This window comes from Syngnathoides biaculeatus, chromosome 12 (genome assembly GCF_019802595.1).
Source record: "Syngnathoides biaculeatus isolate LvHL_M chromosome 12, ASM1980259v1, whole genome shotgun sequence".
Lineage (NCBI taxonomy): Eukaryota > Metazoa > Chordata > Actinopteri > Syngnathiformes > Syngnathidae > Syngnathoides > Syngnathoides biaculeatus.
Window position 1 is genome coordinate 25664302 of NC_084651.1, and position 22486 is coordinate 25686787.

The window sequence follows — 22486 nt, forward strand, 5'->3', positions numbered from 1 at the left end:
TACAGTAGCCTTTGTTTACAATTACAGAGGTAAAACGTTTCCTGTAGTTAATCACCAGGTTTGCAGACACTGCAGGACGGATTTTGGCCCACTCCTCCACACAGATCTTCTTCTCTAGACCAGACAGGTTTCTGGGCTGTCGCTGAGAAACACAGAGTTTCAGCTCCCTCCAAAGATATTCTCTTGGGTTTAGGTCTGGAGACTGACTTGGCCATGCCAAAACCTTGATATGCTTCTTAAGGAGCCACTCCTTGGTTTTTCTGGCTGTGTGTTTCAAGTCATTGTCATGTTGAAAGACCTAGCCACCACCCATCTTCAATGCTCTGACTGAGCGAAAGAGGTCGTTCCCCAAAATCTCACAATACATGGGCCCGGTCATCCTCTCCTTAATACGGTGCAGTTGTCCTGTCCCATGTGCAGAAAAAAAATACCCCCAAAGCATGATGCTACCACTCCCATGCTTCACAGTAAGGTTGGTGTTCTTGGGATGGAAAACATCATTCGTCTTCCTCCAAACACGGTTCGTGGATTTATGACCAAAAAGTTCCATTTTGGTCTCATCTGACCACGAAACATTCTTCCATGATTCCTCTGTATCATCCAAATGGTCATTGGAAAACCTAAGACTTGACCTGTGCTGGTTTAAGCACAGGAACCTATCATGCCACGAATGATTTCAAACCATGACATCTTAGTGTATTACCAACAGTCAGCCTTTGAAATGGTGGTCCCAGCTCTTTTCAGGTCATTGAGCAAGTCTGTCGTGTAGTCCTGGGCTGATTCCTCACCTTTCTAAGGATCATTGAGACCCCACGAGGTGATATCTTGCATGGGCCTCGACTCAAATTGAGATTGACAGTCATGTTTAGCTTCTTCCATTTTCTAATGATTGCTCCAACAATGGACCTTTTTTTCCCACCAAGCTGCTTGGCAATTTCTCCATTGCCCTTTCCAACCGTATGGAGTTGTACAATTTTGTCTCTGGTGTCTTTGGTCTTGGCCATTTTACAAGTTTGAGTCAGACTGATTGTATGGGGTGGACAGGTATCTTTATGCAGCTAATGACCTCACACAGGCGCATCTGATTCAGGATAAGACATGGAGTGGAGGTAGACCTTTAAAGGCGGACTAACAGGTCTTTGAAGGTCGGAATTCTATCTGATAGACAGATGTTCAAATACTTATTTGCAGCTGTATGACACAAAAATCATTAAAAAAAAAAGTCATACATTGTGATTTCTGTATTTTTCTTTTTAGATTCTCTCTCTCAAAGTAGACATGCACCTACGATGAAAATTTCAGACCCCTCTATGATTTCTAAGTGGAAGAACTTGCAATATAGCAGGGTGTTCAAATACTTATTTTCTTCACTGTATTTCTTCGCTTCTTGCACTGAATCCATTAGGGGTTCACCTGTAGGTTTTTTTTGTTTGTTTTTTTAGGCTTCCTAACAATAGCATTGCTCGCCGTTCTTGCTTTCTTTGGAGACATCCTGAGGATTAATTTAGCAAAAACAAATGATTATTAATATAACTACGACCTTTGAGGCACGCACCCAATGATTTTTACTAATGTTTATGTGGCATGTGAAAAAACAGACAAACACATCCATCATCTCACCAGCATCTCAACTGGGGCAATAAATCTTCTATAACTTATAATTGTTTCTGAACTGGGGCTTTTGTGAACAAAGGTTGAACTGTTTATCTGAAAAACTTTTCATTTAAATGATTTAGAACCAAATGATTTTGAAACTACCAGCATGGAAACATACACACACAACAAATACAATGGAAAAGTCACTTCACAAGTGCTGTCTATAAGGGCGGGGGGCTTTTTTTTCCCCCCAACCCCCAAAATTAAAATAGTGCAATATAGTTTGGAATACCATCCAAACAAAAATGCTAAAAAATATATGTTAGAGTTGATGTACTTCATTATCTCACCTGCACTGGATATCTTCCTGTAATGCTGTCATCATGGTTAAATGTTGATCCACATCAGGTTGACTGGCAGGTTCACTTTCTCCCCGCAGAGGATCATGCATCAGTTTAAGCTCACTCTCCCAGGGTAGAATATATGTATGACCATAGTAAAAGCCCAGGGGAATCTTAGCACGGGCATTGGTACTGCCATAGCGGCCAATCACAGTAATCTGTAAAATGTGGGGGTGGGGGTAGAACTGTGATATACTATACATCCCTATAACAGTCTTGCAAAACAGTAAAACCTGGGAACATCAAATCCAACTGTTATCGATGGCTGTAAAAAAATTCAACAGGAAAATGTCACACCTTAATTACACTAAAAAATAACTTCTACAAATGCTTCCAGCAAGTACATTTGAAGTCACCTGAACATCATTTGTCGAAGCTAAAATTAACTAAAAATGAAAACAAACCTTCATAAACCTGCATACGGGTGGAGGCAGTAAGTCGTGTAGAATGAGGGAGTGCGTACTGATGTCAGTGGCTACCACCAGCCTGCGACCATCTACTTCCTCACCAAGCGTCCAAATGTCTATGGACAAAGAGGCTAAGTCGCTACAGGTCGGGATGAGAGCATCAGTCAGTAGGACAGGTCGGCCAAAGTCCAATGTCACAAAGCGACGGGCTCCTGCAAGAAAAATTAAAAGACAAATTCTTTTGACTGGGGATACATTCATTGGCTTTACACACTTTGAAGAAGCTGTCACTATGCATATGAGAAAATAAGGCTGCAAAATGATAACATATTTAACAGCCTTGACAACATATTTTCCCACTGTTGACAGAGAAATAAGTGTAGGTTATGCAGACATTCCATTTCATACTGAAATACAAATGACTTATGGCATAAACGAAAAGCAACATTGCTCAGTGCAATGAGATGAGTGTCTCAAATTGAGATTAAATTTGCGACCAAGTGGCACAGACATGGCATACCAGAATGCATTCGCTCTATGATGATAGACTGGTGTGGGGGAGGCTGCAGAAAGTGAGATGCCTGAGAAATCGCTAAAGCCAACCCACTGCCCATTGGACTCTGGAAGGAGAAGGAGAAAAACATGTCAAGTCAAATATATGACTACACATTTTAGCTTACATTAAAATATAAGCAAACTTTCTCTTCAAGATAAATCGTCGCATCATCACTAACAGGCTTGGCTTTCTGGGAGTTTTTGTGTGTTGCCAGGTTAACTGGCCCAGGGTCCATCATGGAGCCAGGGAAGAGGTGAGCCAGCTCGGCACTGAAGGCTGCAGACACAGCCTCATTCGGTGGGGTGAGAGGAGGTGTCATGAAGAGGGGTGTCGTTTTAGGTGTAGGCGGAATGACATCTGAGGGATGAATAAAGAAACCCGGAGCACAGGAGGAGTTGGAAGGCACGGAGTTGTGGGTGGGCCCCACACCAGAGGCGGCAGCTGCAGAGGTGGTCTGATGCAGTTTGGCTTCGAGTTTAGCCTTCTGCAACCAGCAGACAAAAGAGAGATTTACTAAACAAAAAACATTATCGAAGCATTTCAAAATCTATCTAAGCCTAAACCAGAAGTCATAAGGATAAATGGGTCATGTTGAAGATTATCAGACCCAAATACAGTTTGAAAAATATGTATTTTCAAGAATGCCAAAAAAAGCATAATAGCAAATGTAAGCCCAAACTGCCTTTCATAAGTTTGCTTTGCAAATGGCATATAAACTTAAAAGAATATGAAATAAAATAAACTCAGTAGTGTGGGGGGAGGTATGTGGAAACAACTTAAAATATAAACAACCTCTTGCTTGAACAAACGAGAGAAAAAGCCCCTAAAAAAATTAACTGGTTATGTAATTTTACCCTTTATAGAAATGGCCGGCAGAGTGAAATATTTTCACAGAAGCAATTTAAAAAGTTTGTTTTCCATGATAAGCACCATCATTTTGTAATCTGCAGCTGTACAATGGATCTTAGCCAGCAATACAATTCTAATTATTTCCTGGAAAGCATGTGTCACCTCATTCAAGTAAAAATTATATGAGACTCAAATTTCTAAACTAGTCTGTGATTTTTGTGAAGTAAATAAAAGACCACAATGTATAATATGTGAGATTTGTATGCCTGGTCTCTAAATAAATCAAGATTACTTACCTCGTACAGAGAAATGTGTCATTTTGAGAAACTGCACGTTTCACAGCTGTATTCACATGGAACTCAAACATTAAAATATTGTATACTTAGCCAATTCAAAACTATATTTTCACAATGTACAACATGAATACAATATATTTTTAAGAATGTTTTGCGATGTTGAGACGCTTTTTTTAGTTGCCGTTTATATATGCTATTTCCACATTAGTGAAAATGAGGCTGTGCTCTTCAATGACTCATCAAGATTAATCATATTGCTGATAGAATGTGTTAACGAATGAATGACTCTATAGTGTTTTTTTGTTATTTTTTTTCACCTGCTGCTGAAGTTTCAGGAGCTGTTGCTGCTTCTCCTGTAGGACCTGTAGCTGTTGTTCAGCTGAGACCATGGCATGGGACAGAGACTGCAGTGCCACTTGTGCTGCAGAACTAAGAGCTGTAGAAGCGTCACCAACCATTCCTGTAGAAAGGCCACCAACCGCAGGGGTAACGCCAAATGTACTCACTAATAAAAAATAGAAAAACACAGAACAAATAACTGTATATGGTGTTTTGTCCTGTGCAAGTGAGACAGAAAACAAAGACGTCTATATGTACCAGTGAACATGCTGGCATCGTCACGCTCCACTCGTGTGCCATCACTAGTGGATATGCAAGAGAAGTGTAAAGGCTCTACCTCTAGGAGCCCTGTTAATGCTGTGAAGCTTCCCTCCGCAGCACCACAGCAACTTACTTTGCCATTCCCTGCAGGAAAAACACCATCATAAGTAAAAAGTATAAAGAGAATCCTGTAGTTTCGAACTAAATGGAGATCTTGCCACTGGGCAGTACATGGGAAGTTTTATATAGTCCATACATAAGGGGATTTAAGTGTCCACAGGATAAAAGTTTTCAGCTTTCAAGGAGATTTTGGCAGGTGAGAAATATGAAAAATATATTAGTGGTCTTCATGCAATAGTCTACAACGCCACAGGTCGCAATATATGAGAATTATTTTTCTTAACCGCCGGAGCATACAAAGTGTGGTCAAGAGTTAAAGTTGAAGAGTGAACCTGCCACCATTGAATCGTCTTGAATCATCTTACAGAGCTGTGAAAAAGTATTTGCCCACTTCCTGATATTTTTATGTTTTTTTTTTTTTTTTAATCCGAGCTGTGTGCTGCAGATCATTGTTATGTTAGAAGACCCAGCCACAACCCATCTTCAATGCTCTGACTGAGGGAAAGAGGTTGTTAACCAAAATCTCACAATATATGGCCGCAGTCATCCTTTCCATAATACAGTGCAGTCGTCCTATCCGATGTGCAGAAAAACACCCCCAAAGCATGATGCAACAACCCCCATGCTTCACAGTCGGGATGGTGTTCTTGGGATGGAACTCATCATTCATCTTCCTACAAACACGGTTAGTGGAATTACGACCAAAAAGTTCCATTTTGGTCTCATCTGACCACAAAACTTTCTCCGATGACTCCTCTGAATCATCTGAATGGTCAGTGGCAAACTTAAGACGTTTCTTGACATCTGCTGGTTTAAGCAGGGGAACCTTCCGTGCCATCCATGATTTCAAACCATGATGTCTTATTGTATTACCAACAGTCACCTTGGAAACGTTGGTCCCAGCTCTTTTCAGGTCATTGACCAAGTTCTGTCGTGTAGTCCTGGGCTGATTCTTCACCTTTCTAAGGATCACGAGGTGATATCTTGCATGGGGGTCCACTCCGATTGTGATTGACTCTGATGTTTAGCTTCTTCCATTTTCTAATGATTGCTGAAACAGTGGACCTTTTTTTCCCCACCAGGCTGCTTGGCAATTTCTCCGTAGCCCTTTCCAGCTGTGTGGAGTTGTACAATTTTGTCTCTGGTGTCTTTGGACAACTCTTTTGTCTTGGCAGTGTTACAAGTTTAAGTTTTACTGATTGTATGGGGTGGACAGGCGTCTTTATGCAGCTAACAACCTCAGGTGCATCTGATTCAGGATAATACATGGAGTGGAGGTGAACTTTTAAAGGCAGACTGAGAGGTCTTGAGGGTAAGAATTTTAGCTGATAGACAGGTATTCAAATACTTATTTGCAGCTGTATGACACAAATCATTAAAAAAAATAATACATTGTGATTTCTGGATTTTTCTTTTTAGATTCCCTCTTCCACAGAGGACATGCACCTATGATGAAAATTTCAGACCCCTCCATGATTTCTATAAAGGAGAACTTGCAATACAGCTGGGTGTTCAAATCCTTTTTTTGTCACTGTATTTTAGTGATTTCTTGATTCAACAGGTATGGTGGTAATCAGGCTTTGGTGTGGCTTGTGAAACTGAACTCACCTTTCCCAAATTTGTTGTTAGTCACAATGAATTTGTGATTTAACAAGGTGGGTGCAGTTACTTATGAACAGAAGGTCAGAAGGTTTGGATTTTTTTTGTGTGCCTTAACAAATTGAATTGTCATTTGAAAACTGCCTTTTGTATTTCCTTGTGTTGTCTCTGAGTTATGTTAAAATTGGTTTGATGATCTGAATCCTATGAGTGTGATGGAAAAAAAAAAAAAAAAAAATCAAGGGGCAAATACTTTTTCATGGCATTGTATTTCCTTGAATCATTGTCCCTGCTCCGCCTCCCCCCCCCCTTTTTTTTTAACTACCAACATGCATTTTCTTCCAATTAATGATACACTGCATATGTTGGTACTGAATACATGGTATAAACTCTGTCCAGAATTTGAGACAGTAAAATCAGCCTTTGGATTTAACATTTGTTATTAGCATTAGCATTTTAGAGATTACCATTATAAGTCACACAACAGGCCCAAAAGTGTGGTTCGTCTGCAACAAATGTCTGCACAGGGAACATGCTTAATTGGTTCAAGGTGGTGCAAATAAGCGTAATTTCTTTTTATTGCCTTGAGGCAGAATTTTTTTTCGGCCTAAGCTGGCAAACCTTCTAAAAAACAAATAGTTATTGAATATTTGGTATAAAATACCTGTGTTTGAACAAAAAAAGTGCATTGCTCTTACCTGAGAGAATGTCAGAGAGGTCAATCTCATCTGACTGTACCCCAATGCTGCTATTGAAGGCATTCTTACAAGAGGAACCACTGACCTCAAGGTCAAAGAGCACAGGATCCAAAGGGGAGCTGTATAGTCCATACCTATTGAAGAAAAAAAGAATAATTAAAACTAAAGAATTTTTTTTTTTGGTCTGACAATGGGAGTTTTCCTTTACTCATCTAGAGTAATCTGCCATTTTGCCATAGTACAGTAATGTAGTACTTCTACCGACAACTCACTCGTCTGGAAGGGGGGGTATCTATGGTTGTAAAAAGATCAGCTTTTCTATGATGCATAACCTACATTCTCCATGATAAAACTTCACAGCAGTAATAAAAATGAGAAACTGAACTGTCAAAAAATTAAGAATTGGTTGTAATAGTTATATCGACCATATTTCTAAATAATATGTCATCAGCTTGGAAATACCTGGTCTGCAGCAGTGCCTCCATTGGGGTGAGTCTGTCTTGGAGCTGTCTTGAGATAGCAGTGAGAAGGGAAGCGCAAGCAGTGCTGCACCCTGCCAGGTCCTCTTCCTTTACATAGTTCAGCAATATAAAATACCAGAACACCGAGCCTGGAAGAATTGCATTCAAAGAAGACAGTTGGAAATGGATGGTTGAGAATTTTTGTTTTGTGCTGCTCTTCAGCGACATACCGCCTGTTGCTGCAGCAGGTAAGTACGGCATATTGTCCAAGAGAGCCTTCAGAAGACTTGTGATGAAACCTTGTTGACTGGGATCACCTTTCCCATTGCTTTAGCAAGAAGAGCAAAACATTATGCTGAAGTTAACAAGAAAACGAAACCAGCTTCATCAATGAAGAAATCAATGTCTCACCTGATGCAAAGGGCAAGAAACCGTGCACACTTGTGAGCTATGCTCCTGCCAGCCTCAAAGAAACATACTGAAATAATATCCATTAGCCTCACTCTGGTTTTGGCCAGCAGCCCCTCCTTTCCTTCTCGTAACCTTAAAAGAAGTCATAAGGTCAAGATCAAGTCGCATGCTGATGTAAAATATACAGTACAGTTGAAAAGGCTTCACGCCACTTTTCAAAAGTCAGGTTTTTGTGAAGTGAAAAAAAATTAGACAAGGGTTGGCAAACCTCACTGCATCCATCCATATTCAGCATTGCTTATTATGGTTAGGAATGCAGGGTGCCAAAGTCTGTCCCAGCTGACTTCGGGCAAAAAGCAAAGGGTCATGAAACCACTTTGCTAAAGTAGCTAAACATTATAAAACTCTTCTACCCACACTGGTGGCTTCTCAGTCGCAATATCATGTGTTTCTGTGCCGAAAACTTTAGCCATACTTAGCCAGTCCTTGTCGCTCGGAACTGAGCTGAAAAGCTTTAACAATATGGGATCAATTAAAACTAGTCATTAATCAGGAGTAGAGCTGACAAAGTTGCGAAAATATTTTTTTTTTTTTTTTTAAATTTTAAACAAATACTCAAATTGCGATTTTGCATGGGATTTTTCAGCAAGAAGTTTTTTATCCTCAGCCTTCCTCAAGAAACTAGAAGTTATCCGATAAAATGACCAACAATGATAAACATAGCCAACAAATGAATTAATATGACGAACATATTTTACAAGTGAATTGTTAAAAAAAACAAACAAAAAAAACAAACAGTAGAATGCAGGGTTCTCTCACTACTTCGCACTTCAGTTTTTGCAGCTTCAGTGCTTCACGGGTTTTTATTAAAACAAAAAAAAAAAACGTGCAAAATACAGCCAGATCCGCATATTGCAGAAAGATATGATAAAAGGCGCGTGATTGGTTCCCGACGCAACATCGACCAAGGAGAGCACGAGTGGCTTTATCCCACCCCATCGAAGCCTCACCCAGCAACTTCCCTTGTCCTTGTCCATTTCCTTGTTTTGCCTATTGCCTCATCCACGCTGTTGTTCATCTCGCATATGTACTCGATCTTAGTGTTGTGTTCGTGATGTTTTTGTTTTTTTAAGCAATAATATTTTTTGATTATATAGTTACAATACGACCTCAGCGTTGTGCCCCCAGCGAAGGTGGTAACTCCGCGGGCACTTTTATCCTTTTAGGGATCCAGCAGGAGGAATCAACCACTTTGTGCAGCAAATCGGATGGGTACCACAGGGTACCTATTGGGGTCTCTTCCAGGGCTCCAGACAGGGCACATTTCTCCTTGTTGAACCTGAGTTGTGATTCGCCCCCCCTGGAGGACGAGGCTTTTTGGTCAGCAAAGGCTGTTTCGAAAAATTTAAAAAAAGATATGGCCTCAGAAATGTGCCTCTGTATGGTGCTGCTCGTCGTTACATGGAGGAAGAGATTCCTAACAAAACCACTGAGGGATGAACCTCTGGGTTTATTTCAGTTATGGCTGCCAGGGGTGGAACAACAAGTTATGTTTGGGGATTAATTACTTTTTCCACAGAGGGTAATAAAGGTTTGAATTTTTTTTGCATGTTAATAAATTGAATTGTCATTTGAAAACTACATTTTGTATTCCCTTGAGTTGTCTCTGAGAAATATTAACATTGGTTTGAAAACTTTGTGAGCGATAAATATGCAAAAAATAGAAATAAGGAAAGGGGCTAATACTTTTTCACAGCACTGTATGCTTGCCTTGGCACGTCAAATGACTACCTACTAGGTACCTCTCTGATTACTCCCACTGACCCTCCCACTACTCGGAATAACAACCAAAGTGGGATTACCCACTCATTCATTGCAAATTAGCTGCAAGAACTAATGAGAATATGAAGATACATTGATCAGACACTTCAAAAGTACGGCGCAGTAATAAATATGCATGCTTTAATTAGGCGCCAAGCAGTATCAGGTCGTCTTCCCTAATGCGCTGCATCCAGCCACTGGGAATATATGGTGTAAAAAGGTTAGGATCAGATGGATATTTTAGGGTCGGTCAGGATATTGTAACCACAATTTTTTTTTTTTTTTTATGCCTGAAGCCTACTCTTGTATTGCACCCACAGTGCATGCACCACAGATGGCAAAGGAGGAAATAAAAGCGCACAAACAAGGCAAGTCTGCGTGTGTGGGTATTTTTTTCCCCAACATGTCCATTGAAATCTGCATCTCTCTCTTATATATATACTCAAGATGCCTCTTCTTCTCTTTTTGTTTTTTCTTCGACCTACATCTTGCAAATTAACGGTGCGAGTTTGCCCGGACCCCCCCCCCTCTCTCTCTCTCTCTATTTTTTTGCTGGCTTTCTCATTTTCTACATCACAAAAACATGACATTTGAATAGGGGTGTCAGGACATTAAAATCCACTTTTTAATTGAATGAACATGTTGGTGACACTGCCAGGGGGGTTTCAATAACACTCGCATTTTTAACTTTTTCTTGGGAGCCATACGTAGGAATAGATTAAAGAAGAAAAAAATAAAGACACAGTGGTGCCTTGACATACGAGTAACTTTGCATATGAGATTTCCAAGATACAACCTGCAGCCAGGAAAATTTTTTGCTTTGTCTTGCAAGCCAGGATTTGACATACAAACGGCTGCCAATAGACGTAATCACAATCACTGATTCACTTGGTCTTTCCACATGTGCAACTCAGCGAGGTATTGCCTGCAACGTCATTTGCAGATGTCCCATTGGGAAAGTTGCCATTGAGAAGACGCTGTGCCATCCTGCTATGGCAGATGAACAGGAGAGATTTTTGGATTTTTCTAACACCCCTTCTGAGACTGAATCGAGTGAAGTGACCGGGGCCATATTACCCTATCGTTTCAAGCCATATTTAGATGACATGCACATGATTTCTAACTAACAACAGACTCCCCGACAGACAGATGAGGAACCAAATGAAATATTCAAACTGACAGGTCTATAATTGTTCGATTTCCTAACTCTTTTACAAGTCTTATGTATGTATCATACTCAGCAGGACCAATACCGGGCGAAGTAAGTACATCAGGGGTACCAGACACCAGTGGCCGGTTCTGTTACGTTCTGAGAGAAGAATTACGTTGTCGGACGTGGACGGATCTTTTTATTCATCCTGCTCCTAGCGAACAAGTAAACGGACACTTTTGATATGATGCGGACCTTTTGTTACATTTTGAGAGAAGGATTACGTCGTAGGACGCGGACGGAGACGCTACTAATCTGTCTTTGTACTTCTATTTTATTGTTTTGTGTTGTATTGTGGATGTGATTAAATTGTCTTAAACGCAATACAAGTACTTTGTTATATGTTGCTGGTTTGATCAAGGTGATTTATTTTAAATTCACACGTAACATATGCTATAAACAGACAAATTAGTCACCCCCAAATATTTTTTTTAATAGCTCTATACACACCGATCTGTCATTTAGAACCCACAAATCTCTCGTCCTTTGCACCTGTGCAATCTATTTTTCGTGAAGAACCAGGTGTTTTGGAAAAGTGTAAAGAGTGAATCCATCCTCCGGTGTTCACGCAAAACCCAGGAATTCCATGAGCCAGCATTTTGGCTAACACGACGAAAAAAACCAAGTAATTTTTCGCTGGTACAATAGGTATAAACCAATATAAACACTCGACCCTCCTGCTTCAAAAAACGCCACTTCCTGGTTCTTCAACACAAATGCCTCAAAAGGATTTTCATGGCGGGGGATGCAAAAAAAACATATACGACATGACATGGTGAAAAAACGGATGCGTCTATTAAAGGTGGCTTTTTTTTTTTTAATTAAAACACTAAAAATCATGCTTTACAAGTCGGTAGACCTTTAAAAATACACTTGTCTCATTGAAAGGTACGTCAAAAATTAAATATGGGGTGGTACTTTGAGTGCTGGAACGGATTAGTGGCATTTATATTGATTTCGATGGGGAAATTTGCTTTGACATAAGAGCAACTTGAGGTAAGAGCTCAGTCACGGGATGAATTAAAGTGGTATCTCAAGGTATCATTGTAGTTGGTTCAGAGGCCACATACATCCTAGTTTGATGTCAAAGGGACCAAACTAAGAACAATCATACCACCCTTAATATAATTAACAAAAAGTTTTGCCCTTTCATTTTATACAAAATTAAATCAGTACAAAAATCTTTAGATTCAATCACATCTTCATTTCACAAAATAACCAGATTTTTTTGAGAAAATTCAAGTTTGTCATCTACTACATTATGTACATCATAACTGATCACAGTGATTGAATTTTAATTGTCAAAATGATCCTGAGTCTTCACCACCAAAATATCTAATTTTTCATGTTAAAATTCATCCTTCTGGTTTTGTCCATTAACACCCCTGATGCAGACAAGTGATGCAAGAGCGAGCATAAGTAAGCATTTGCATGCATGTCAGGAAAAAAATGTTTGTGAACCCACACAGTACTGGAAAAAATTGTTTGATAATCAATGTTAGTGAACAAGAGGAAAAACACAAAATCGGGGGAGCTATAGATCAAATCTACAAAAAAAAAAAAAAAAAAAAGTTGCAGTATTTTCAAGTCAAAGTACAACCATATATACATGTGCACATAAACATTGTCAAGGCTTAAATATACCCGCATGGTCCAATGGAAAAAACACCAGCCAGCCAGCACAAGATGTCCAGGGAGAGGCTTTGGGCATGTTCTGTGGAGAGGCCACCATCTGTCTGCTGGCACAGGACATCCAGCAGCTTCTCATAGAAGTGTGGAAACTGCAGCATTGCACAGCGCTGAACCCTATACAAAAGAAAATTTCAAATAAATCAGAATCAGAGATTGAAAAAGGCAAAAGACTGCAAGTACAACAAACCCATTTGTGGAATATATACACTACTTGCAAAAGGGATATTCAGTTTTTGCGGGAAATTTCTTGATGAAATTACTCTTTACAGAAGAACTGAATTAATATTTAGAGTGCAAATGTCCTTTTCTATATTTCAGTATCTTTTGCATAACTTACTGTTTTCTAACAAAGAGGTGAATACCAAAACTTCCAATAGGTGGTTGATCATTGAAGGGACCAATAAATAAATTAAAAAAAATAAATTAGAATTGGTATTTAAAGAACTCCCTCCAATATGTTGTAACATTATGACATCTAAGAAAGTGACACACTTGATAAACAGTACCACTCCACTACAAGGCTTCATACAGGATGTTTTCAGAGAAGTGTCCGCTGAGCTTTGATCAGCGGGTTGCAACAAAGATGCTGGTACAGTCACAGAAAGACTGAGATGTGGAGCTGTTGGCAATGGGAAAAAAAAAATACAATTGCAAAAAATCTTGCCGTTCAGATCAATGTTGGAGATGAAATCTATAAATTAGGGAATTTGTCCCCTACTTGAGCAGTCACCTTATCGTGGTGGAGGTATTTGTAGGTCCAAGTGATCCTAAGAGATCAGTTGTCTGGAGCTTCAAGCCCCTGGTAGGATCACCAACAGCAAAAAGGTCTTAGGTAAGGGACTAGACAAAGTACAACTCCATAATCTCCTATGACGAATACAAATTGGACCCAAGTTTCCCTTTTCCGGACGCAGGTCATTGGGGCTCTCCTCTGGAGCAAGGCCCAGTGGGGCTCGAAAAGAAGCACCCGTGGCCAGGCCTGCATTCATGGGGGTCGGCCGGGCACTGTCTGAAAAGGTAACGTGGGTCCCCTTTCACATGGGCTCCCCACCTGTGGGAGGGGTCATATGGATCGCGTACAGTGTGAGCTGGACAGTGGCCAAAACTAGGGACCTTTGCAATCCGATCCCTGGCTACAGAACGTCGCTCTAGAGATGTGGAATGCAACCTCTCTGGCAGGGAAGGAAGCCGAGCTGATGTGTGGGATTGTGAAGTTCTGACAAGGTATAGTCAGGCTCGCCTCGACACACTGCTTGGGCTCTAGTACCTGTGTTCTTGAGAGGGGTTTGACTCTCTTTCACACTGGAGTTACACACAGTGAAAGGAAGCGAGAAGGTGTGGGTATACTGATTGACCCCCGGGCTTGGCACCTGCACATTGGGATTCACCCCAGTGAAGGAGAGGGTAGCCTCACTCGCCTTCGGGTGTTGGCACCAGTCTGACCATTTTTTTATGCCTCTGCATCAACCAGTAGTTGTGAGTACCCACACATCTTGGAGTCCTTGGAGGGGGTGCTGGAGAGGGCTCCTGCTGTGGACTCTGTCGTTCTGCTGGGAGACTTCAATGCACATGTGTGCAATGACAGTGATACCTGAAAGGGCGACTCGGTAGAACGGTGCCCTCGATCATAACCAGAGCATTGTTCTGTTACTGGACTTCATTCTTCTCCATAACGAATACCATGTTAAAGCATAGGGATGTCCAAATGTGCACACGGCGCCAAGATACCCTTGGTCGCAGTTCGATGATTAACTTTGTGGTCGTTTCATTGGATTTGCAACCGCATGTCTTGGACACTCTGGATAGGGGCGGCGCTGTTAAATGATCACCCCTGCTGGTGAGTTGACTCCTACTGCTGAGGAAGAAGCTGGGTCTGATGTGGCAGGCCCAAATGTATTGTGAGAGTATGATGGGAACATCTGGCAGAATCCTCTGTAAATATGAAGGAGGAGTGAGACGTTGAATCCGACTGGACCATGTTCCGTGCCTCCATTGCTGAAGCAGTGGACCAGAAGTGTGCCTGTAAGGTGGTTGGTGCCTCTTTCAGCAGCAATCCCCGAAATCATTGGTGGACACCAAGGGTGACGGATACAGTCAAGGTGAAGAAGCTGTCCTGATTGAAACGCCTCAGCAAAATCGCATAGAGATCTGGGACAGTGATTCTAGATTGGCAGACTGGGATGGTGGTACCCTTTTTTAAGAACGGGGGCGGGGAGGTGTGTTCCAACTACCGGGTGAATCATACCTCTCAAGTCTCCCTGGTACGGTGTATTCAGGGGTTCTGGAGAGGAGGGTCCGTGAGGAAGTTGAATCTCAGATTTAGGAGGAGTAATGTCGTTTTCGTCCTGGCCGTGGAACAGTGGACCAGCCCTGAGGAGACTCCTCGACTGTGGATGGAGTTCACCCAACCAGTAAACGTGTTTGTGGACTTTGAGGTCCTTCAGGGAGTCCTGTGGAGGAGTCTTTCATGAGTATGGGGTACCGAACCCCTTGATACGAGGTGTTTGGTCCTTGTACGACCAATCAGAGTTTGGTTCACATTGCCTGCAGAACGTTGGACTCGTTTTTGGTGAGAGTTTGACTCCGCCAAGGCTGCCCTTTGTCACCGATTTTGTTCATAACCTATATGGAAATAATCTCTAAGCGCAGCCGAGGGGTATAATGGGTCCGGTTTGGTGGCCTCAGTATTGTATCTTTTTTTTTGTCGATGATGTGATTCTGTTGGCTTCATCAAGCCGTGATCTCAAACTCTCACTGGAGCGATTTTTAGCCAAGTGTGATGCGGCTGGGATGAGAATCATGACCTCCAAATCTGAGATCATGGTCCTCAGTCCGAAAAGGATGGCCTGCCATCTCCACACATCAGGGATGGGATCCTGCCTCAAGTGGAGGAGTGCAAGTATTTTGTGGTCTTGTTCACGAGAGAGGGAAAAATAAAGCAGGCGATCGATCAGTGGAGCATCTGCAGTGATGTGGGCTTTGTATTGGTCCATTGTGGTAAGGAAGGAGCCAAGTTAAAAGCAGAATCTCTCAATTTATCGGTTGATCTACATTCCTACCTTGATCTATGTTCGCAAGCTGTAGGTCATGACCGAAAGAACAAGATCCTGGATACAAGCGGCTGAAATGAATTACTCCACAGGTTGTCCACGCTTAGTGTGAGGGTGAGATGCTAGGTCATCTGGGAGGGGCTCAAGAGTCACGTCACGACTCGTCCGCATTGAGCGGAGCCAGATCAGGTGGCTCAGACATCTGATTCAGATGCCTCCCAGGATTACCCAGGACACACTGGTAAGATCATGTCTCTCAACTGGCCTGGGAACTCTTCGGGATCCCCCCGGAAAAGCTCAATAATGTGGGTGGGGAAAGCGAAGTCTAGGCTACTACAGTGTTCATACACTTCCAGAGAATCAAAATTCCAAGAATTTTCCATGACTTTCCAAGTATTAGATACAATATCCCATGACTAATATTGGATTGACTGATTGTGGTAGACAGCAATATTTCGGCTATATGATTGTGTGTTTTCACTTAATAAGTGCCAAAGTTTATTAATGCAGTAGGCACATCATAACGATTGTGAAATTTATGGTTATTCAAAATACAAACTATAATTACATGTTTAACATATTTTCATCGAAGGTTAATGCTACGTTGCCGACATTTAAAATACAGAATTAGCTAATTATGCACTGTATTGTCTGTGCTTCACATAACCTTCATTAAAGCAACAGCACTTTTTTTTCTTTTTACTTTTACCATTATTATCGGGTGTAAACAAAAGCAGCATGTCTCTTTGCTCTACGCTGCCCAGACTGTGTGGGTGGACGGTGTTTGTAATTATGAGTGTACCTCTTTAAGAGCCGACGGTGGGCGGAGTCAGGTAAACTATCAGGAGACTGTGTGCTTCCGTGTTGGAAAAAAAGAGTCAGTCAGGGGTTCACCGCACTGGATTGGTTTTCATGTGCGCTGAGAATGTCTTTGTAGTTCTACTCGTAACAAAATTTACACACATGATTTTTCGTGTGCAGATTTGAGAGTGCGATCGCACCAGTCAAGTCACAGTGACTGAAAATTCAATGACATTCCCTGACCCGAGCCAAATATTTTTTATTTACCAGACTTTCCAAGACCTGGAAAAGGATATTCCAGAAATTCACTGACCCGTATGAACCCTGCTACTACTGCCCCCGCGAGCAGACCCAGATAAGTGGTAAAAGATGGATGGATGGATGGATGGATGGATGGAGAATTTATGAATGCTGAACTCGTGTACACGGGGCCCAATGTTTTTTTTCAACCTAACATCGTATCCATTTTACCTCTCTTTGGGAATCGATGTCTTTTTGAACCTTCTGATTGTAACAGATACTTCCTGTAGCAGATCGCAGCCTCGCAGGTTTTCTACTTTCTTGGAAGATGTTTGGCTATCTGGTTTAATTCCAGACACCTTGTCCTGTAAAAAAATTGAAACCTGGTTTTAAAATATTAATGAATTATGTTTCACTTAATCTTGAGTCATCTTTAAAAACTAGTATCCGTGTCATTACCATACACACTTGTTATGAGGTTATAAGAATTCAAATGAATCTTAAACCAGTAATAAAAACAAACGAATAAGAATAGTATATGTTCAAGTCAATACCTTGGAGGCCTGAGCCCTTTGTAACAGAGTGGACAGCGAGTGAGCTTTCGAGCAATGGAGTTTGGCACTGGGCATTCTCATAACAGGTCGAGGGCTGTCCTCCATGTTTTTGTCACTTACTGCTTTGATATGAACCAAGAAGGAGCGGTACTTTCCACCAGCCATGCCTACCAAGAAGGTATAAAATGACCGAAGAACAAGGATCTACTCAACTTCATGTCATGGCTCTATGATTTCTTAACGGGTTCAGATTATGTTTTCAACACTGTTTGCTTTTTTTTTATACCTTTGACCAACTTTGGGCTAGTGAGGCTGAGCATGCCAGCATGACCTGAGAGATCGAGCCCACTGGCAAGCCATACTGGTCCACACAAAATGTCCTCCTTGTGCTCTTCTAAGAATGGACACAACACAGAGCCTAGAAGAAATACATTACATAATGTTTTACATGAGTGAAAACCAATAATATTTTTTAAACAAGCGTGGCATGCAGTTTCATTTCAGTTCCAAAATGAAGTCTGACTACAGTTTCAGGGGGGTATGAATGGAGGGAGGCAGGGAGGATTGTATGGATTAACTGCTTACGTGATGTGTCCTCTATGTCCATAAAATGGATGTCCTCTGTAAAGTCGTGCATCGTAGCCCGGGCATTCTTTTCCCCATTGGTATGCAGGATATTGCAGAGGGGGAATGTGATCTGTCTATCAACTGCAGTCTCTGTTCAAGAAATGCACTGTGAAGTGATCAAAGGCCCGAAAGCTAAAGAGTATCAATTAGTATGTGTCCATAGTTTGATGGTGGATAATCTCAAGTGAGGCCCAAGATGCAAAAGGGTTGTCCAAATGTATCATTAAGTTTGTTAAGGGCATTGTGTTTCAAAACGTGAAGTTTTAAGATTTTAGTTACTAAGATGTTTGGTTGTAGAAAATGCTAATACTAGTTACAGTGCTCAAAGTAGAACACACAGTGCTTTCTCGAATTTATTTATTTATTTGCATTCTGCCCCAACTTTATCATCATTAAGTTTATCAAACAAATGTAAATAGAAAAAGATAAACCCCGGAAAGATAAAATGCAGTTTTTAAACAGATTTTATTGAAGGAAAAATCTATTCAAAGCTTCCTGGTGTGGAATAAGCTCTCCACTAAAGAAATTTGCATCTTTTTTTTTAATTACAATGCCCAAAGAAGAATAAAGAAGAATATTGCACAACACAAAATAATTGAGTATGAACATGTACTATTAACTGTGAACACCAAGTCACAAAGATCTATCCACAAAAATGGAAAACATTTTTTATTTTTATTTTAACACAATTATTAACTATGAACATTTTTTTGTAATTACCCGAGCTCACGTTGATGACTTGCACTGAATTGAATCACCCAGGGATGCATAGTCCGGAGAGTAGCTACTGAGAGCCAGCCTCAAGCAGACTTCCAAATGTTCAGTCAGGGTAGAGCAGTACTTGGACTTGATGATCTTCATGTGAGAAAACGCGGACTCACATAAGTAAGTGGAGCCGAAGAATGCAGTCAGGTAGGGAGCACATTTCCTTAAATTGGGGTACTTCACCTCTGTAAGTTCCAGAACCACCAATGAGGTCTTGACTTCAGCTCAATGTCGGCTTGAAGAGTCAAAATATCATCTTCCACTCCAGAAGAGTTCAGGTTGAAGAGTGTTGCAATTTTTGATGTGAGTGACTCAACCTCAGCATCTTCATAAAATGGATAGCACATGAGGAAAGTCTTGAAAGTGTTTGTACTGTCAAATGGCACACAATCCTTCCCTTGGGTCTCCAGGTCTAACTCCAGATTACTGAAATTTGACAAATTATGATGCTGCATCTTTGAAGAGAAATGATGCATCTTTCGTTTGAAAGCATTCATTGAGCTGATCATATTGATCACCGTTTTGTCTTTAACTTGCAGCTCTAGATTGAGGTCGTTCAACATGTTTGTTACATCTGTTAAAAATGCCAAGTCTAACGGCCATTGACTGTCATTTAGTTGCTTGTATTCTGCATGTCCAGTTACACAGAAAAACTCCTTAATCTCCAGACAGAGATCTCTAAATATTTGCAGGAATTTCCCTCGACTAAGCTATCTCATCTTTATGTAGCAACAACTCAGTGTGGTCGCAGTTAGCCTATAACAGATGTGCACGGAATAATCGTCTTTGAAAAGATATGGCGCGAATGGAAAAGGAGATCTTCATTGCCACATCCATAATCTCTTTCATGTTCACCAATTTAGCACATAGTGCCTGTTGCTGGATTATTCAATGGTAATTCAAAAAGTGTGGGAAAGCATCGTCCTGCCTACATTTGGCAATGAATACATTCACGTTGCCAACCACTGCGGATGCTCCATCTGTGGTGATAGACACTAATTTGGAGACTGGGAGCTGAGTTTTCTCAAAATTGTTAAATGACTGAAATGTCCTCTCCGCGGGTGTGTTCTTTCATGGGAAATAATGTTAATAGCTCCTCTTTTGCAGTGATATCACTAAACACCATTTTAATAAAAATGCATAATTGTGCTGTGTCACTCACATTGCTAGATTCATCCAACTGGATTGAGAAACACAATCTCCAACGTCCTTCCACAATTGCTGGATTAAGTCCTCAGCCATTACTTCACAGCGCCGTGAAACTGTAATCCTTAACAGCTGCAGAACTTTTATTGAAGAAAGTATTTCCACCTTGTTTTTAAAACATCGGAACAATGAGTCAGCTGCTTCAATGAATGCCTGTTTCACCATCTCTCAGACTTGGAAGGACTTTTTGTTATTAATGAGGATGTGACTAACTCTGAACGATGCTTCAGTAGCGGCTTTCGCTGTTGAACTCTGACGTGTGAAAAGTGACTGTTGTCCTCATTCTCAGCTCGCTTTTCGGAGGAAAGTCAATGTCGTATTTCCCATGAGGGTCCTTGAGGGTACATGGGTGTTCGAAAAACCAGTCTACATGTGATTTTGTGGACTTGGAGAAGGCATTTGACCATGTCCCTCAGGGAGTACTGCAGGGGTGCTTCGGGAGTATGGGTAGTACTGAATCCCCTGATACGAGTTATTCAGAATCAGCTTTATTTGGCCAAGTATGAAAAAAAAAAAAAAAAAAAAAAAAACACCCAGACGGTGCTGCACAGGTACGACAAACAGAACAAAGAATAACAAAGCAGCAAGAACAAAGAACAAGAGACATTTTGATTCATAGGAACTATTCCTTAGACAAGTCATGAAAGATCTAAAATCTTCTTCGTTTAGAACAGGTACGAGACAAGTGTGTCAACGTCCCACATTGTTTAAAACTTGGACAGAGTCCCTTGACCCGTTTGTGGTTCCTGTAATACACCAGTGCAAAGACAGTGCAATGACAGTTGTGCAGGTTAATATGACGAATCGTGCGACACTCTACAAAATAAATTACTAACACTGTCATTGATTGGACCAGCAGAATGTGAGTGTTCCAACAATGGCACAAGGCAGAAAATAGTAAATTTGCTGACTAAGAATGTAATTACTTGATTGCCAGAGGGACAAACTGTTCGAATGCCTGCTACTTTTGACTTTCATTGATCTGTAGTGTTTTCCCGACAGAAAGAGCTTGAAAAGGTGGTGGCCAGGATGTGAAGGATCCGAAAGAATCCTGCCTGCTCTGGACCTAGTTCGCATTGCATGTAAGTCCCCAATAGAGGGTCGAGTGGTGCGGATAATCCATTGAGCTGTTTTGATTGTTCATTGCAGTCCAAGTTTTTCCTTTTTGTGGCGGCCCCAAACCAGACTGTGATGGAAGTACACAGTACTGACTGGATGACCGCTGTGTAGAACTGTCTCAGTAGCTCTTGTGAGAGACCGTGCTTCCTCAGAAGCCGCAAGAAGTCCCCATACAATCGGTGTAAAGGTTTGCTCCGCATTGCTTAAGTCGCACTCGTTTTGGGTGAGGAAGGCTGCCCTTTGTCACCGAATCTGTTCATAACTTTTATAGACAGAAATACAAGGCGTAGAGGGGGTTTGGTTTGGTAGCCTCAGTATTGCATCTCTGCTTTTTTGCAGGTGATGTGGCAATGTTTGACTCATCAAGCTGTGAAATCCAACTCTCACTGGAGCAGTTCACAGCTGAGTGTGAAGCAGCTGGGATGAGAATCAGCATCTCTAAATCTGAGACCATGGTCATCAGTTGGAAAATGGTGGCGTACACTCTCCAAGTCGGGAATGAGATCCTTCCTCAAGTGGAGGAGTTTAAATATCTTGGGGTCCTGTTCTCGAGTGAGGGGAAAAAGAAGCGGAAAATCGACAGGCGATTCAGTACAGTGTCTGCAGTAATGCGGTCTTTGTATTGGTCCGTTGTGTTTAGAAAGGAGCTAAACTGGTAGGTGAAACTCTCAATTTATTGGTGGATCTACATTCCAACTCTCACCTATAGTCACGAGCTGCGGCTCAAAAACAAAAGAACAAGATCCTGGGTACAAGTGGTCGAAATCAGTCTCTTCCCCAGGGTGTCCGGACAAACAAAAACTTTAAAAAGATTTAAAAAAAAAAAGAAAAAACCTTGTCATGTTTTTTCCCCCTTATTATACAACCTCTTGTATTCATTTGTTTTTTTATATGTTCAATACAGAATTTTGAAAATATTCTTATCTTCAGTGAGAAATGAATGAAAATTTAAGTTTCAATATCGGTGGTACAGTCAGTGTGATTTAACGGGTGCGTATGCTCCCCCCGGACCATCGCACTTGCAAATCTGCACAGTCCAGCACCCAAAAAAAAAAAAAAGAAAAAAAAAATCACGTAAAATTTTTCATAAGTAGAAACACATTGATATAGAAAGACGTTGCTTATTTTGTGTTGTCTTGACCAATGTTCCCTCTTAGATGCGCCACTGCACAATTGCACACTTGTCACACACACACACTCAGCGCACATGAAAACTGATCCAGCGCAGTGAACCACAGCTTTACGTCTTTTTTCATTGTTTGTTTGTTCTTTTAACACGGAAGCACATGGTCTCTGCTCAGCCTACTTCTACTTCCTAGTTTAGCTGACATGGCCCCTCTCCGCTCTTAAAGAGGTAAACTCATAATTACCAACAGAACACACACTCGGGCGTGACTGGTGGACCAC

At 41.2% G+C, this 22486-nt stretch overlaps 1 protein-coding gene across 1 annotated transcript in view; it reads right to left on the reverse strand.

The window, feature by feature from the left end:
- Positions 1 to 22486, reverse strand: part of birc6 (baculoviral IAP repeat containing 6) — a 199404-nt gene that overhangs the window by 126772 nt on the left and 50146 nt on the right. Inside the window, 15 exon segments of the mRNA XM_061837281.1 lie at positions 1947 to 2155; positions 2402 to 2616; positions 2925 to 3024; positions 3139 to 3444; positions 4423 to 4610; positions 4703 to 4849; positions 7123 to 7256; positions 7585 to 7732; positions 7814 to 7911; positions 7995 to 8126; positions 12670 to 12831; positions 17040 to 17173; positions 17363 to 17529; positions 17649 to 17780; positions 17948 to 18079. Coding sequence (XP_061693265.1) covers positions 1947 to 2155; positions 2402 to 2616; positions 2925 to 3024; positions 3139 to 3444; positions 4423 to 4610; positions 4703 to 4849; positions 7123 to 7256; positions 7585 to 7732; positions 7814 to 7911; positions 7995 to 8126; positions 12670 to 12831; positions 17040 to 17173; positions 17363 to 17529; positions 17649 to 17780; positions 17948 to 18079 — 2404 coding nt within the window.